General features: G+C 39.2%; 1 protein-coding gene across 2 annotated transcripts in view; it reads left to right on the forward strand.

The window, feature by feature from the left end:
- Positions 1-17,258, forward strand: part of LOC109421539 (GATA zinc finger domain-containing protein 11) — a 321,415-nt gene that overhangs the window by 38,493 nt on the left and 265,664 nt on the right. For both annotated transcript variants that reach the window (XM_062849675.1, XM_062849676.1), the window contains exon 2: positions 11,145-11,664. In XM_062849675.1, the coding sequence (XP_062705659.1) occupies positions 11,145-11,664 (520 nt within the window). The remainder of the gene's footprint in view (positions 1-11,144; positions 11,665-17,258) is intronic.

Raw genomic sequence — 17,258 nt, forward strand, 5'->3', positions numbered from 1 at the left:
TTCGTCGAAGAGATCCTTCCAGCATTTGAATCTTTTTGAGATTCGCCCAGGAGTTTCTCTAGGAGTTCCTTCTGGAATTCCTGCGGGAGTTCATGTTGCGAATTTTGTTTTTGAAATTTCTGCTGGATTTTGTTTTTGAAATTTCTGCTGGAAGGAATTCTCTATGGAATCACAGACTAAATTGTTCTAGGAATCCCCAAAGGAACTACCAGAGGAAATCCTGAAGAAATCAACATGAGGAATCCACTTATGAATCTGAGGGAAACCATTGGGGTTTGTGGTGTGTCCCCAGACGAAATTTTTCGAGAAATTCCGTTAAGGAATCAAATGAATGGCTGGAAGAAGCTTTTAAAGAAACACTTCAGAAATTCCATTAAAGGTGCCATTACACTGTTTGTCATAATGGCAAATATTTGTTTCGTTAAATTTTGGCAAACTTATTTGTCAAAGCAGCCGTTGATAAAATATTTAGCACAAACTTATTTGCTCTAATGTTTTGTCAAGTGCTGCGTTCATTGAATATAGGTCGGACTGGATTATCCGAATTTCACCCGGTTAATTGAATCACCCGGATAATATAGTCTGGTTTTTAGATTTTTTTTTTGCATTTTTGTGTAAGGAAAACTTCACTGGTGTTCCTTTTGGGGATTCTTCCAGCAATTCCATCAATTCCTTATGGAGATTCCTCGAGGAATTCGCTTCTGTGGATTCCTTCAGATTTTTTTTATTTCTTCTAGGGATTTCTGCAGCAGCTTCTTTAGAAAGTCCTACAAGTGTTTGTCTGCGATCGCTTCAAGTATTCCATCCAGAAGGAATTGAGCTTGAGCTGAGCTTTATTGACCGCCCGTAGATGCTACTCCAGTGTCGCCAGACCAGCTACACTCACACAAAGAATCAATGAGATATCTGCCGGGGACTAGCAGGCATCTTCAGTGTGTGAGCGTTGGTGATCTTCTATTCTTATTCCATCCAGAAGGAATTTCTCCTGGAGAAATTTCGAAGTTGATTCTGGAGGAAATCACACACAAACCGAAGGAGGAAGCCATGGATGAATTCCAAGAGGGGCTCTGGAGGAATCCCAAAAGAGATCCTGCAGAATTCCCAGAAGGAACTCAGGGAGATATTCATTGACTAATCTCAAAAGGATTCCAATACCAAGAGAAGCTCTCTGATGGATCCTAAAAGGACTCTGATGAGCAAGGGGAGGAGAATTTCAGGAGGAATCCCAGAAAGAACTTTTGGAGAAATGTCAGGCAGAAAAGGAATTTGTGTGGAAATTACTGAAAAAATGCTGTTATGAATTCACTTAGGAACCTCTGAAGAAAATGCCGGAGGAACACCTGAGGGAATCTCAGAAGAAACTCCTGGAGGAATTTAAAAAGAATTTTTAGGGTAAAATTTAGATTGAAATTTTAAAGAAATACCAATTCCTGCAGGAATCCATGGCTGAAACCCTGAATTCTGAGAGATAACCTTGCGTTGCCAAAGTGAGTGAGTTCCAGTGGGAAAATCACGGTACTGTATCACCATATCAGCTATCCCTAACCCTAGCTAGTGCTATCTCAGGATCTCCAGTTAGCCTAGTGGTTAAGGCTATGGATCGCCAATCCGGAGACAGCGGGTTCGCTTCCCGTTCCGGTCGTGCAAATTTTCTCCCTGGGCATAGTGTATCATTGCGCTTGCCTCACAATGTACAAATTCATACAATGGCAGGCAAAGAAAGCCCTTCAATTAATAATTGTGGAAATGCTCAAAGAATACTAAGTTGAAGAGAGGCAGGCCAAGTTTCAGTGGGAACATAAAGCCATTAAGAAGAAGAAGAAGAATAAGAAGAACCTTGCGGAATTGTTTGAGATTACCTAGAGCAATAAAAAAATATTCGAGACACCTAACATAATTTCCACAGGTTTTTCAACATGTGAAAGTATTGCTGCTAGAATCTTATCATTGAGGAGAAATTTTTTAGAGCGCCTTCTGCAAAAAACCCAGAAGAAACTTATTAAGAAATGCCACAAAATAATGTTTTTATTTTTATTTGAGAATTTTCAAAAATTTAAATTTTTAACTAAATAAGTCTGATGTTTAAAAATAACCATTGAAGTGATATGAGATCTATGCAATTGTGTTAATAATGCTATTTTTATTATGAGAGATACATTCAAAGCCCAAGAATTGTTACTGCGAAAATCAAATATGGCGGTCCAAAATCTAAGATATCAGATCATTGTACTGCCGTGTGCAGCATAGTTGTCCCATGTTACAAAACAGCAAACCGAGAAAAACGCGTTTTAAGTTCCAGCCTTGTTTCCCTCTCTACGAACAAGTGTAATAAAAAATCAAAGTGAATTCATCAGGAGAGCGTTAGAATTGGTATTTATCATTGAAGTATGAACCAAAAATTTCATAGGTATTAAATTTACTTTAACTTTTTAAATAAAAACTCTGGTGGGACTGTAATGCCGATAAATCTAGCAAATTTCGGGATTTTATCGGCATAAGCTGTCCCATGTCATGCGAGATTTTCAGCATAAGCTGTCCCATGTTTCAGTTTTCAGCATAAGCTGTCCCATGTCGAATTTTTCAGCATAAGCTGTCCCATGTTGGATGTTATCAGGATTCCCGGAGAATGTCCAGGATTCACACAGACATTCTCGGCATTCCCGGCGAATTTTTGGAATTCATGTAGTATTGTTAGGATTTCTGGAGGACTTTGGGGAGGGAGGGGTGAAACGTACCATTTCATGAAATTGCCAAAATAATTTTTAAAAATCCATGTGAGTATTATCGAACCGGGCTCGACGAGTTGATGTTGTAAATGTCCGACGCAATTTTGAAATCCAAGATGGCGGCTTCCGGTTTCTGCAAATCCATGGAATCCCACGCAATATGGATATTTCCGGAACGGGTTCGACAAGCAGATGTTGAAAATCGATGTCTTGTACAGTACAAGATGGCAGCTGTTTTATGGAGTTTTAGGCTCTATACTATACTCTATACTCTAAAACTATACTATGGATGTACTTGATGCGATATTGTGAAGATTTTCGGAGTTCAAAATAAGTGATCATAAATTTCAATATGGTGGATCAAAACTCAAGATGATCCAAATGCCTGCCGCTACAGATTTTCTAAAAAATATGTTCAGAGAATTTCATAATACTCACAAAAACATAAAACAACCAACAGAAATAAATTTCTTTAAGATTTTTCTCTATCCTTTCTGTCATGTCTGTCCTCTCTGTCCTGTTTATCCTGTATGTCCTATCTATCCTGTCTGTCGTGTCAGTCCTGTTAGTCTTCTCAGTCCCGTCAGAGTCTTGCTGGTCCTATCAGTCTTGTCAGTCCTGCCAGTTCTGTCTGTTCTGCTGGTTCTGTATGTTCTGTTTGACTTGTCTGCTCTGACTGTCATGTCTGTCCTGCTGTCGGTCCTATTTGTCTTGTATGTACTGTAATGTCTGTCTCATATTTCCTGTCAGTATTATCGGTACTGTCTGTCTTGACTGTACTGTTTGTCCAATATGTCATGTATCTCCTGCTTATACCATCTGTTATATTGATCATGTCTATCTTGTTTTTCATATCTGTCCTATCTGTCGTCTCTCCAATCTATTCAGTCTATTCTATCGGTCCTGTCTCTTCTCTTAGTCCTACCTATCCTATTTGTCCTGTTGATCTTGTCTTTCCTGTTGTATCTTTCGTGTCTCTCGAGTCTGTTCTTTCTGTTCTTATCTCGTTTTAGTCCTTCCTTCCTGCCAATCCTGTATTTCCTGTCTCTCTTGTGTGTCTTGTCTGTCCTATCATGTCCTGTTGGTCTCGTCTACCATATCTGTTTTGTTCGTCCTGTCTGCCCTACCTGTCCAGTATGTCCTGTCTGTCCTATCTCTCCTGTTTGTCAAGTCTGATCTGTTTGTCCTGCTTTTCCGGTCTGCCCCACATCCTGCTCCTTTTTTTGTTTTGTTTTTATTTACGTATATTTTTAACATAACGCTAATTCTACACTTAAACCTGCTCCTTCTGCCAGTCATGTATGTTCTGTCTATTCTATTTGCCATATATCTCCTATCTGACCTGTGTGTCCTGGCTGCCCTATCTGTCCTATCTTTCCTTTCGGTCATGTCTGTCCGGTCTGCCCTGTCTGTCTTGTCTTTTTTGTCTTTTCTGTCAGTCATGTCTATTCTGTCTACCCTCTGTCCTGTCCGTCTGACCTATCTCTAATGTATCTGCAATCTGTCCTGTTTGTCCTATCTGTCCTGTCTCTTCTTTATATTCTGGTTGTCCTGTCTGTTCGTTCTTCCCTGTCGTTCATTTCTCTCCTGACAGTCCGGTCTGTACTGTCAGTCCTATCTGTCCTGTCTGCCCTATCTGTCCTGCCTGTCCTATCTTGTTTTGTGTACCCTGTCTGCCCTATTTGTTCTTTCTACTTCCCGTCCCGTGTGTGCGGTCTAGAGGTGTGCGCCGCCGCGTCGAAACTGGCGTTAATCGACGTGTGGTTCCCCAAGCTATCAAGAATCAAATATACTATATTTTTAAACGGGGATTGGTAAAGGAGTGTTATATCCACGTACTGGTGGAAAAAGTTTATGTGCACGTATATCGGAACGGATTTTTTTTTTGCGAATGTCCTGTATGTCCTATCTGTCACGTATTTTCTGTCCTATCTTGTTCTGTGTATTCGTCTATCTTGTCTGTCGTATCTGTTCTCTAACCTGTCTGTCTATCTAGCCTGTCTGTTCTTTCTGTCCTGTCTGCCCTATCTATCTTGTCTTCAGTCCAGTTTGTCCTGTCATTTCTTTCCTTCCTGTGACAGTCATGTCTGTACTGTCAACCCCGTCTGTCTATGCTGTCTGTCTTCTGTCTTGTACTGTCCTTGTTTGTTTTGTCTGTCCTGCCTGTCCTATCAATCTCTCCTGTCTATCCTATCTGTCCAATCTGTCTTGTCCTTTCTATCTTTCCTGCCAGTCCTTTGTAACCCGTCTGTCTTATCTGTGCTGTATCTCCTGTCTGTCCTATTTATCATATCTTTGTCTGTCTGCTCTGTCTGCCTCGCCTGTTTTATCATTTCTGTCCTTCCTGCTAGTCCTATCTGTCCTCATTGTTTTGTTTGTTCTTTCTCATACTGGATCAAGGTCGTGTGATCTGCCATATCCATTGAGTACGTTATACTGTTTAATCTAACATCTATTAAAAGCATCATCAATATATGTTTCTACCCCTTTAAAAATTAAGCACCATTTTCAGCATTTATCGCCTCTTTCATTCAACGATCCGTACAAAATGTGTGTTAAAACTGCCCATTTAGTAGCCAAGATGGATATCATAATATAAACCACACACCGCAACCATATCTAACCAACCCTAACAACGCCGAACACACATTGCACAATGGGTCCAGAGCCGTATTTACGAAGACAAAAATGTCTGTGCCTAAACCATAAGTTTTAGATACATGGTGTCTTTGGGAAACTTTCTTCTTATTTTTCGACCTTTTTTCTCATTATTGTGAAATTAGGGTGGTCCCTCTAGTTTCGCTGATCCAAACATCTGCTTTTCAATAGTTTTATGTACGTTCACAAAATGTTCTACAAAGTTGTAAAAGAACTTATTTAGAGCAAGTTTGCCGAAGAAACCATTATTCTATCTCTTATGGTTCCTAACTTATAATTTTTTTAACAGATTCATGTTAGGGTGATCCATGAATTTTAGTTTTCCTGAAATAACTTTTAATTCGTTCGTTTCTCGTAAATACTTCGTTCCAAGCACTTTTAGAACTATCAACGACGCATATTTTTTCCAAAGAGCTCAAAGTTCTAACTCTCATAGTAAGGAAGATATTGGCATTTTTCTTCGAAAAATCACTTTTTTTTCAAAATGTCATATCTCAAAAAGGAGCAAATGAATTTTCAATCTCCCGATTGCATTGGAAAGATCGTACTCTGTTCTATTTAAAATACGATTTTTCTCATGGAAAAGCAGTTGTAACTTTGAAAATCGATGAAATACAAACTTGGCGTCTTCGACAAAATTGTGAGTTTTTGGCTACTATAAAAGTGCCCAGAACAAAGTATTGCGAAAAAATCAACACATAAAATTATATTGAGTAAAAACAGATTTTCATATGAAAAATGACACATTTCAAGCAAATTCAACTCGTCTTTGTTAGATAGATCAAAGTAGCTTGGTAAATGGTCATCCATTTCATTGTAGAACCAATGTTTATTTATACTGTCATCACCATTTAGGCACAATGTTAATAAGATATTGTAAATCATGTAACTTTGATAGGCTTTTACGTAAACCTAAACATATACTAGTGATTGACATTTTCACTATCCATACATTGAAGTGATGAAATTGAAATTAAATTGATGGAAATCAGCTCAAAATCACATTTTAATTTGAGTTCATTGACGAATTATGGATTATAAGCAAGTTTAAATATTTTCGACATGGTAACTTCGATCTATCTAACAAAGACTAGTCGAGTTTGCTGAAATTCTTCCGCTTTCCATATGAAAATCTGTTTTTACTCAATATAATTTTTTGTGTTGATTTTTTCGCAATACTTTGTTCTGGGCACTTTAATAGCAGCCAAAAACTCACAATTTTGTCGAAGACGCCAAGTTTGTATCTCATCGATTTTCAAAGTTACAACTACTTTTCCATGAAAAAATCGTATTTTTAAAATTCAATAAAAAGCTTTAAACAAAAAAGGTACCTACAGTTTTTTCACCATAAATAGAACAGAATATGATCTTTCCAATGCAACCGGTAGATTGAAAATCCATTTGCTCCTTTTTGAGATATGACATTTTGAAAAAAAGTGATTTTTCGAAGAAAAATGCCAATATCTTTTTAACTATGAGAGTTAGAACTTTGAGCTCTTTGGAAAAAATATGCCTCGTTGATAGTTCTAAAAGTGCTTGGAACGAAGTATTTACGAGAAACGAACGAATTAAAAGTTATTTCAGGAAAACTAAAATTCATGGATCACCCTAACATGAATCTGTTAAAAAATTATAAGTTAGGAACCATAAGAGATAGAATAATGGTTTCTTCGGCAAACTTGCTCTAAATAAGTTCTTTTACAACTTTGTAGAACATTTTGTGAACGTACATAAAACTATTAAAAAGCAGATGTTTGGATCCGCGAAACTAGAGGGACCACCCTAATTTCACAATAATGAGAAAAAAGGTCGAAAAATAAGAAGAAAGTTTCCCAAAGACACCATGTATCTAAAACTTATGGTTTAGGCACAAACATTTTTGTCTTCGTAAACACGGCTCTGGACCCATTGTGCATTGGCAATTCAATCGATATAAAAAAGAATATTAAATTGTATAACGATAAACTTCTTCGGTCTGGTTACCTACCGACAGACTGACTCACTAGCTGACTAACTGACTGATTGCCGGATCGAAGAGCCGCGCTCGCATTACTAATTTCTTCACGAGCGGGTCCATGTTTTTTCGGCTGCGCAGTGGTCTTTGGACATGACCACCACCAACCACATCGGGTGCTGATGGAGTAAGTACCTACCCTACCTACTTGGTTTGCCGGTTTCCCATCGAAACATGATTCGTTTTTTTCGCATCGATTCGATACGCATTTCAACAGTGCCGGCGGTTGGCGTACTTAAGGCGTTGATGTTGTTGAATGTAGTATGGAGTACCTATAGAACTGTTTGGCAATTTTGAGCTTGATTGAAGAGTACTGTAGACTGTGTAGAGTGACGTGAACAAGGCTGAATCGTGAACACTGTTCTAGGGTCGTTCGTTAACCCGTCGACGACGATGCTTCGCCGGTTGAACTGCGGGAGGGGCTGGCTCAGGAGCGACGCACTCACTGACGTTTACCGATGTGGGTCACTTCGGAATGCTGCAGCATCTCCTCTCTAAGCACTGTGGGAGTTCAGATGGTCAGAAATCGAAAGTTGAGTTTGAACGACTTTTGATTTCGGTACTATTACTTTTATGTTACTTCGCGGATTCTTGGAAATCTGTGCAAGAGTCTCTGGACTAAATCATCCTTTAGAAACTAGCTCACATTCAATAAATCTTTTCCGTATAGTTCAATGCTCATTTGTTCAGTGAAGTTTGAAGACTTTAGAATTGTTCATGACCTGTAAAACCCATGCTTCATATGTTTTATACACGAACCTTACAAAATTACTTTCAAACATTTTAGCATTGGTTTATCCATATTCTTACCGTCTATTTCTCCGAAGCAACCCACAGTGCGATCGGTCGGGATGTACGCATTCCGTGTGGCCTCGGATCGCACTGAACGATCGCGCACGCCAAGCGGAGAAATGGGCGCAAATTCGTAAAAAAGGCGTCTCTTCTGCGCAGTGTTTCCTTTCGGCGGTGGTTGGCCTTGGTGCGCTCGATCCCCGTTCCGTCGCGTCGTCGTGTGAAAACTGTTTGGTAATTTAAAGCCAGGCGGAATTGTTTGTCGATTTAATTACTAGTCATTCGCACCGTTTAATGGGGAAGGAAAAGTGGACCGTTTTATTGCTCTTTTCTGAAGAGGTTCGGGGCGGGCGGTGCTGCGGTGGTGCCCGGGTCAAGTATCGGCCTAGCGGGATCTCTATGATGGTGCGCAGATTGGTTATTATCTTTTTAGTGGAGAATTGTTTGTTCCCCAGAGAAGTAGGCCTACTTCATTTTGGAGGCCTGGTAGAAACTGTATTCAATTACTATTTGTTAGATTTCGAAAACTTTCGCTCAAGCACTGCGCGCAAAAATTGATCATTTTGTTTTGGACATTTTGGGAAATTCCTAAAAATGGAATCTGATGCGATTTTTGAAGGACTTCTCGAAAGAATTTCTTAAGAAATCTTTGGAAGCACCTCGGAGAAATTTTAATTACTTGGGCGCTTCGAATCCAGTTTGACTTTCTATTCCGCAGAATCGAAACTTGCTCTGTGGCTTAGTTGGTTGAAGCGACGGACTTGTGATACGAAGTCGTGGGTTCGAATCCCACCAAAACAAGTGGTTATTTTTTTTTACAAATTCATCCCTCAATTTATCTTTTAATTTGCCTTCAAATGCTTCAAGTTTTTACGTCTGTCTTCTCTATATCTTCTCGAAAAAAAATGTCTTCATAGAAGTTGAAATGTCTTCAAATTTATGAAATGTTTTCACATCAGGCATCCCTGCATCCAAATTAGCTAACGAAGTGCAGATTACATGAGTGATCTTCATATAAATCCTTTTTCTTAACTCTGTATTAATCATTGCTTTTGGGCCAAACAGGCAAAACTATCTTTCATCAAGGGTTAAAAGAGAAATGAATAACAATAATACAATCGTGATAACGAGAGTTTGCTATAGTTTTCATTTTAATTTGCATTTCAACGTTTTTAAAATTAAAAATTAAGAACACGGGCACGTTCAATGCTTCCAGTGAGCTTTTTTCGCTTTTTGAAGAAAGCACGACACTAGACAACGGACTAGCATGCAACGCCCAGTAGTGGCACAGCCGAAAACTTTTCCTAACAGCTGCGGTGGGAATCGAACCCGCGATCCACAGCACGATGCGACTAAGAGCTTGGTGACACTAGCCGCACAACCTCGGAGCCGCACAACGTTGCTTTCGTTCTTGAATGGATTACTCCAGGAATTGTACTAGGTATTTATCCGAGAATTCTTTCACAGCTTTGTCCAGTAATTCGTCTCAGGATTCCTCCAGAGTTTTCTTTAGGGACTTCTCGTGATTCTATCAGGGATTTGTCCTGGAATCCCACAATGGGTTTTATAAGTATCCCACAAGTGATTTTTCTAAGAATTCCTCTAGGGATTTATGCAGGAATTACTTAAGGAGAAATATTAGAGAATACAAATATGATTGCCACAATGGCCGACTTGGACCCCTACTCACGTTTTCAAGAGCACCATTCTTGAAAATTTGTAAACAAATGCTCTCGATTTGGAAAAGCTGCCTTCTTTTTGCAAGTGAGCAAAGCCAGAATTGACAAGTGCGGCTTGGTTCGATGCTTCGTTCGTCAGATTTGTGCTTCTGAAGTTTGTATGCAAAATTGCAATGGGATTTCTTGATGTTTCACCTTAAGGAACTTATCTATGGGTTTAATTAGATATTCTACTAAGAGTTCTTCTAGGATTTATTCAGGAATTCTTCCTGAGATTTTTCTAGGGATTCCTCCTATAGGAATTCCACCTGGGATATATCCAGGGATCCCACTAGTGATTCAGTTCAGAATTTCACCAGGGATGCCTCTAGGAATTCCTCCTAGATACCTTCCAGAATTCTACCAGTGATTCCTCCAGAAATTTCACCATTTCCACCTCTATATTTTTTGGGATTCTTCTAGAGATGCTTCAATGGATTTTTCTATGAGTTTCTGAAGAATTTCTATCGAATTTCTCAGGACATACGGTATCTATAGGCAGGCGAAGCATGTTACAAGAATGCTGGAAAGCAACTCCACAAAGATTATCTGGATTTCTTGCACAGTAGATAAGATGGGCTTAACAGGTAGAGAGTGATTTGGCGAGTGTATGACGTACCCGAAGCTTGAAAAAAAAAGCAGCAACTAACCGAAACGAGTAGCGTAGAATTGTGGACTCAGTATTGTCTATGTAAAGATGTTGAAACAAATAAATAATATAACTTACTACAATTTGTCTATGTTGCTCTTTGCAGACTTGTACCAATTTGCTGGTACGACTTAATCGAAGCCGAAAGAGAGGTGGAATTGTGAAAAAGAGAGTGTGCATGGTGTGGGCTCAGAATTAGTTTGGCTTTCTATTCCGCAGAATCATTACCTGTTCTGTGGCTTAGTTGGTTAGAGCGCCGGTCTAACAAATACAGAGTCGTGGGTTTGTATCCCACCAAAACGCAATATTTTTTAAATTTCATCTCTCAATTTGCCAATTAATCATTATTCTGTGTCTTATAATTTTCAAGTTTTTCCCAGTATAATTTGGATTTTTTTCAAATATCCCTGGATTAGAGATCCCTGAAGATCTCTGAACATTTTTAAGGAATCAACATTGATCTTTAACCAATATTCCTTTAGCACTTCCATCGCGGATTTTACCTGAATCTCCAACTTTATTTTTTAAGCATGTATTTCTTATCACCTAGATTATTTATTTTCTCATTTTCTTTTTTTTTTCTGTAGCATCACGATGTCCCTGCCGGGACTGCCCCCGCTACCAAAGAGTCTCAGTGGTTTCGATTTAGCCGGTCAACAGCTTCAAGTCCATCAGCAGCACCATCTCCTTCAGCAGCAGCAGCACCAACACCACCACCAGTCATCTCATCATCAGCATCTGCTGCAACCGCCACAGCATCAACCACCTCCACCACCTTCCCAGCAGCAGATGCTTCAACAACAGCAGCAGCAACAACAGCAACAACAACAACTCCCTCCATCCCTAAATCACCATCCGACGAATCCGTTCATCCCGTTAGGGGTCAACCTGCAGAGTGTCAGTATGGCGTCGTTGGTTTCGCAGCGCGGGGCCCCATCGCCGGTCAGCACCATTAGCAGTGGCAACAGTATCGCCGCAACGCCAAACAGTGGATCCAGTAGTGGCAATGGAGGAGGAGGCGGGGGAGGAGGAAGTGGGGTCGGAAGTAGCAGCATTCGGAAGCCAACCACCTTGGACACCCAGCTGGCGGTTTTGCGGAGAGAAATGGTAAGTTTTGATGATATTTTTTTGTTTTTCTAACCAGCTAAAATATGTCAGTTGAGGAAAAATTGCCGATGGAAAAACTAACTTTTTGTGATTTGGGGGTAAAATGTCAAAATAATGTCATTTGGTTATTTTGCCAATTTTAGTGCCCCTAGTAAGAAATGTTAATAAACGACACCGTTTTTTGTTCATTACTTATCAGTATCTGTAAAGGTTTACGATTGCGGACGGAAATTTACACAGGAAATGGTGTAACTAAAAATGTCATGACATTTTTTCCATGGCATTTCGCGACATTTTCCAACCCTGGAAGTGAGATTCAATCTCCGATCCTCTGCATAATAGTCAGATCCGCTCTGTATGTGTGTGAAAAAAAGTATGTAAAAATGTTTTCTTGCAAACTTATACCGACAGAGCTGCAACATTTTCCATTCGTGAGAGAACAGGTTGTAGTTAACCTCTAATAAGTTTATTATTGATATTTTTGGAAATTTTGATGTTCAATATTCGTTATAGACTGTCGTAGAGTTCACCGATCTTGAGGATTATAACTGCAAGATTATTTTGGGTTCTCTTGAATATCTAACTAACCTACCCAACGCCGTGTATTTTTCTTCCATTTGGAACTCTGACAAGGGAAGGTTACGATGGTGTCCCCCGGGGATTTCAACCGGATTATTTTTGTTGCATTCTACTTGTGGAAATATGAATAAATCCAAAGCCTTTCGGGTGATGGGCCAGTGGTGTAGTCAGGAGGGGCCCTCAAAGGGGCAAATTATGCAAAATATAACATTATTGAAAATGCTCAAACGTCATTAAAATGCAAATTTCACAATGTATTTTAGTAGAAACAGACAGAATATGCATGAAAACATGATTTCGTATCAAATTTAATTTACCATAGGCGTTGCCAGGGTAAGAACCAGTTGAAGTTATTTTAACAAAAATGTATCACCTTGTTTGTCACCCATCTCACCCTGGCAACGCCTATGGTAGATTACTTTTATTACGAAAGCATGTATTTATGCATATTCTGTCTGTTTGTACTGCAATACATATTGAAATTTGCATTTTGATGACGTTTGAGCATTTTCAATAATGTTATATTTTGCATAATTTGCCCCTTTGAGGGCCCCTCCTGACTACACCGCTGGCCCATCACCCGAAAGGCTTTGGATTTATTCATATTTCCACATGTGGAATGCAACAAAAATAGTCAGGTTGAAATCCCCGGGGGACACCATCGTAACCTTCCCTTGTGAGATTGGTTGTGATATTATGGTCGGATTTGAAGACGTTTTTCGTGTTTCAATGGCTTACGAGAAGCATTTATATTTTTGCGAATTTTATCTGTTGTTGCGTTACCTCTTTCCCGGCTACTTCCACTGTTCTGATCTTTTGCACCACAAGAATGACTAACTCTGAAATATACCATCATCAGACATTACTCCTACGAACAGCGAGTGTATGACACCGGAAAGATCTATCTTCTTATGCATTTCGTTCTAAGATCTCTCAGATCGTAATGATCATTCGCAGAATCAAGGACAATCCTCATTCCAATATGACTCACACCGACTGGCCCAATGAGTCCTATAGTTCCAGAAGCAGATATCTCTATCGCTGATGTTCATGTGGTGGAAGGGGGTAAGGCTCAAGACCATCGTGGTTATGACTCACCGTACCGTCGACGACCTGCCGACGAGGGAAAACCTGTTATTTGCTCATACGACCAGCGCGGCGACGTAGCTTTCGGTGTTTCGGGAAGATTCCCCTTTCCTTCCCTTGAGCTTGAACGCAGGCATGTAGGTAACCGCTTCATCATCGCCATCAGTTGCGCGCGGCTTTCTTCGTTGTTTTGATTTGGTCCGTTCGGCGTTGTTGTTGTTGTTGGTTTTCGACTTGAGCTGTTTGCTCAGTGCCCACAGACACGTTTGTGTTTATAATTTTTGGCTTGCTTCGCTGCCGGCGCGGCGCGGTGGTTCGAGACGTGAATCATGTTTGGGCGTTGATATTGTCAGTTATTGCCTCTTTTGCTTTGAGATGGATTCTTGGTTACAGAAGAACATTGGCGTGGCTAAAAGTTGATTGATTTGGAAAATGATTGGAATATTTGCATTAGTTGAATTATCCCGATGGGGTTCAATGGACGAGCTCGGCAACTATTGTTGGTGACTACCTACGTACGGGTGCTAAAATGAGAGAACAATTTGAAAGTCACTTAAGCTGTCCCGAATAGTGGAGAACTAACGATTATTTCATAATGGCGAGAATAATATATCACAGGTTCTGAATCTCAGCAAGCTTGAAAGGTTAAATACCATGCATCCCACACCAATACCCGAATCGTTACTTAACATTTAGAATTTAAAAGTAAACAACATCCGACTCTGAATTTTGAAGTCTCTAAAAAAAGTCATTAGCTTAATATGTCAAATAGTTCTAGTTTTTAGCTTGTATGAGTTCATATTTGAGTTCATAATGGAGATCTTAAGGTCCCGAGATTGAGTAGAACATAAATATAAAAACACAACATTACTCGGATAATATTTACATATAAACGTATAATACATGCAAATCCTATGTCTATTTGAAAAAGTATTCAAGTTTCGCAGAGTGGTGTTATGCAGTTTCGTACAATTTCATGTTTCTGATTTTTTCTTGTTTCGTTTTCAAAAGCACTGTTTACATTTCTCAAAAAACAGCGATTTTATCTGACTTGCATTCTAAACAGGGCGTTCATTCCCTATTTTTCCAGGTTATTGGTAATATCTGCAGGTTGAAATGCTCAGTATTACATTTTAATTATCGGATTTCAAGACAAATGTTTGGAAATGAGATCTCTTCTGTTGAAATTCTTACAGAAATTTTCTAATGGAACTACTATGGAAACTTTCTGTCGCATTGAAAAGTTCTTCGGAACAGTAAAAACGGACAAATTCGAAAAAAACAACAAATGACGGTAAACAGTTTTAAAAACAACCTCTATACGAAAAAGCAACAATTTTATTTGATTCCCTGAGGATGATCCCATAAAGATCGAACGTTGGACATTTAGTTGTTTTTGATCTCCGAAAAGACTGGAATGCCAAAAAACTACGAAAGTACCCAAAACAGTCGTCGGCAATAAAGTGAGTTTGAACGTGTGAAAAAGATGAGAACTACTCAAAAAGAATAAAAAAGAATTAAAAACATAACTGCTCACTACGGAGATGTTTTTCGATTAGACTTTTTCTTTCTCTTACTATTCCCACTTTTATTTGATCTTATTCTAACTGCTCTAGGTCTTTTTCTTAAAAATGTATTCATAAATAACGTTGCAATTTTTATTTTGACACTCTCCTATGATTGTCTTCCTAAACTCAATGCATGGCAAGTTGTATGCATACTTCCTTTCACCATTTTGTAATCCTTGCTGAAGTTCCGGAAAGATATCTCAAGGAATCTAGTCTCAGTTAAAAGCCCGGGTGAAATCCTAGTAGGAATATTGGAAGGAATCACGGGAGGAATCCCTCAAAGCATCTTAAGAGAAATCCCTCGAAACACCTGGACGAATCTCGGGAGAAATCCCAAAAGGAATCCTTGAAATAATCCAGGAGTAATCCCGGCAGAAATCCCGGAAACAAAAGAACTCTGGAGTAATCCAGGATATCTCTGAAGAATCTCCAGGATATCTCTGGGGTAATCGAAGGAATCTCTGAAGAATTATGCAGGAATTCCTGGAAGAATTGCAGCAGAAATCTAGTAAAGAATCTCGAAAGGAATCCATGGAAGAACCTCTGAAGTTATCCCGAATGGCTTCCTGGCAAAATCATTAGAAGAATCTCAGAAGGATTCTCTGAAATATACTCTGGAGAAATCCCTTAAGGAAATCCTGGTTGAATCAATGAAGGAATTTATAAAAGAATCTCTGAAGAAATTCCTAAAAAAATCAAGTAGAAATCCCTGAAGAAATCCCCAGCCAAATTCCGGGAGAAACACCTGAAAGATTCCAGAAGAAACCCGGGAAAAATTACTAATCAAATCCCGGAGGAATCCTTGATAGGCTGTCAGTAGAAATTCCTAAAGGAAATCCGGGAGGAATTTCCAAAAGGATCACTGAAAGAATCAATAGAGGGTGAACTCAACGAACGAACTCTGGTAGAAATCCATGCAGGAAGCCCGGGAGGAATCCCTGAAGAAATTGTGAGAAAATACCCAGGCAGAATTATGTTGGAATCTTGGCTGGAATGTCCGAAGGAATCTTGGAATAATCTCTGAAAGAATCTTGAGAGAGGTGAATATCCTCGAGGAATTTCTGAAATAATGCCAGGTCCAAGCAACACTCATGTCATATGAGAGTTACGGCAGCGCAAGTTTTGGTTGTCAATAAATTACAATGACTAGACTATTACTAGATCTCGGTGAAAATCGTGGAGTAATCCTAGAAAGAATTCCAGGAAAAATCCCTGAAGGAATAATGGGAATCCCTGGAAGAATCTCAAGAGGAAATAATATAGGTATCCCTGGAGAAACCTGTAAGGTATCACTGGGAAAATCTCGGGAAGAATTCCTGAAGAAATCCCAGGAGGTATCTCTATAGAAATCCGGGGATGAATTCAAAAAATAATTGCTCATGGAATCATGTTTGGAATCACGAAAGAATGCCGATCATTTTATAGGTATCCTCGGAATAATCCCTAAAAGAATCCCGGGAGAAGTTTGTTAAGGAATCCCTTGAGGAATAAATAAAAATAATCCCGAGAAGAATCCCAACAGAATTCCAAAGAAGAAACCTGGGGAAATCCTTGGCAGAATCCTGGAGGAATTGTTGAAGGAATTCCAGCAGAAATCCCTTGAGGAGGTCCGGGAAGAAACAATTAGGGAATCCTTGAAGGCTTCCAGGGAAGTCACTGAAAGATTCTCGAGAAAAATGCCTTAATCTCATAAAGAGTCCATGAAAATCTAGTACAGAAAATCGTGAGGAGTCTATGAAAGAATCTCTGAAGAAATTGCTAAAGCATTCTTGAAAAAAATATTGAAGGAATCTCCGAAGAATTTCCTGAAACAAAAGAGAGAAATCCCTAAAGAGAGTCCGGGAAGAATGAACGGAGGAATCTAAAAAAAAACTTAAAACAAGAAACCCCCACGTAAATCTTGTGAGGAATTCCTGAAAGAACATCGGAAGGGATCCTGGAAAAAATACTAATAAAATCCCGGGGGATCCTATATAGAATCTTGATAGGAATCCCTGACAAAAAAAACCGAAAAGATTCAATTAAGGAACCCTAATAGAATAGAAGGGAAGAATTTATGAAGGAAGCCCGAGAGAAATCCCTGAGAAATCCTGAGAGAAAAGTTATGAAAGAATTTTGGCAGAAATTGCCTGAAGGAATCCCTAAAAGAACCTTAGAGTAATCTCTAAAAGAATTTCAAATAGGGTGAACATACTGAACGAATCCTTAAAAAAATCCCGGGATACATCTCCGAAAGAATCCCGGAAAAAACACCTGAATTAATCATGAAAAAAAAAACACCATGAAAGAATCACAAGAGGAATTGATATTAGAATCCCTAAAAAAACCTGTAATGATTGAAAAAATCTCTGGAGAAATTCT

This window comes from Aedes albopictus, chromosome 2 (genome assembly GCF_035046485.1).
Source record: "Aedes albopictus strain Foshan chromosome 2, AalbF5, whole genome shotgun sequence".
Taxonomy (NCBI): Eukaryota; Metazoa; Arthropoda; class Insecta; order Diptera; family Culicidae; genus Aedes; species Aedes albopictus.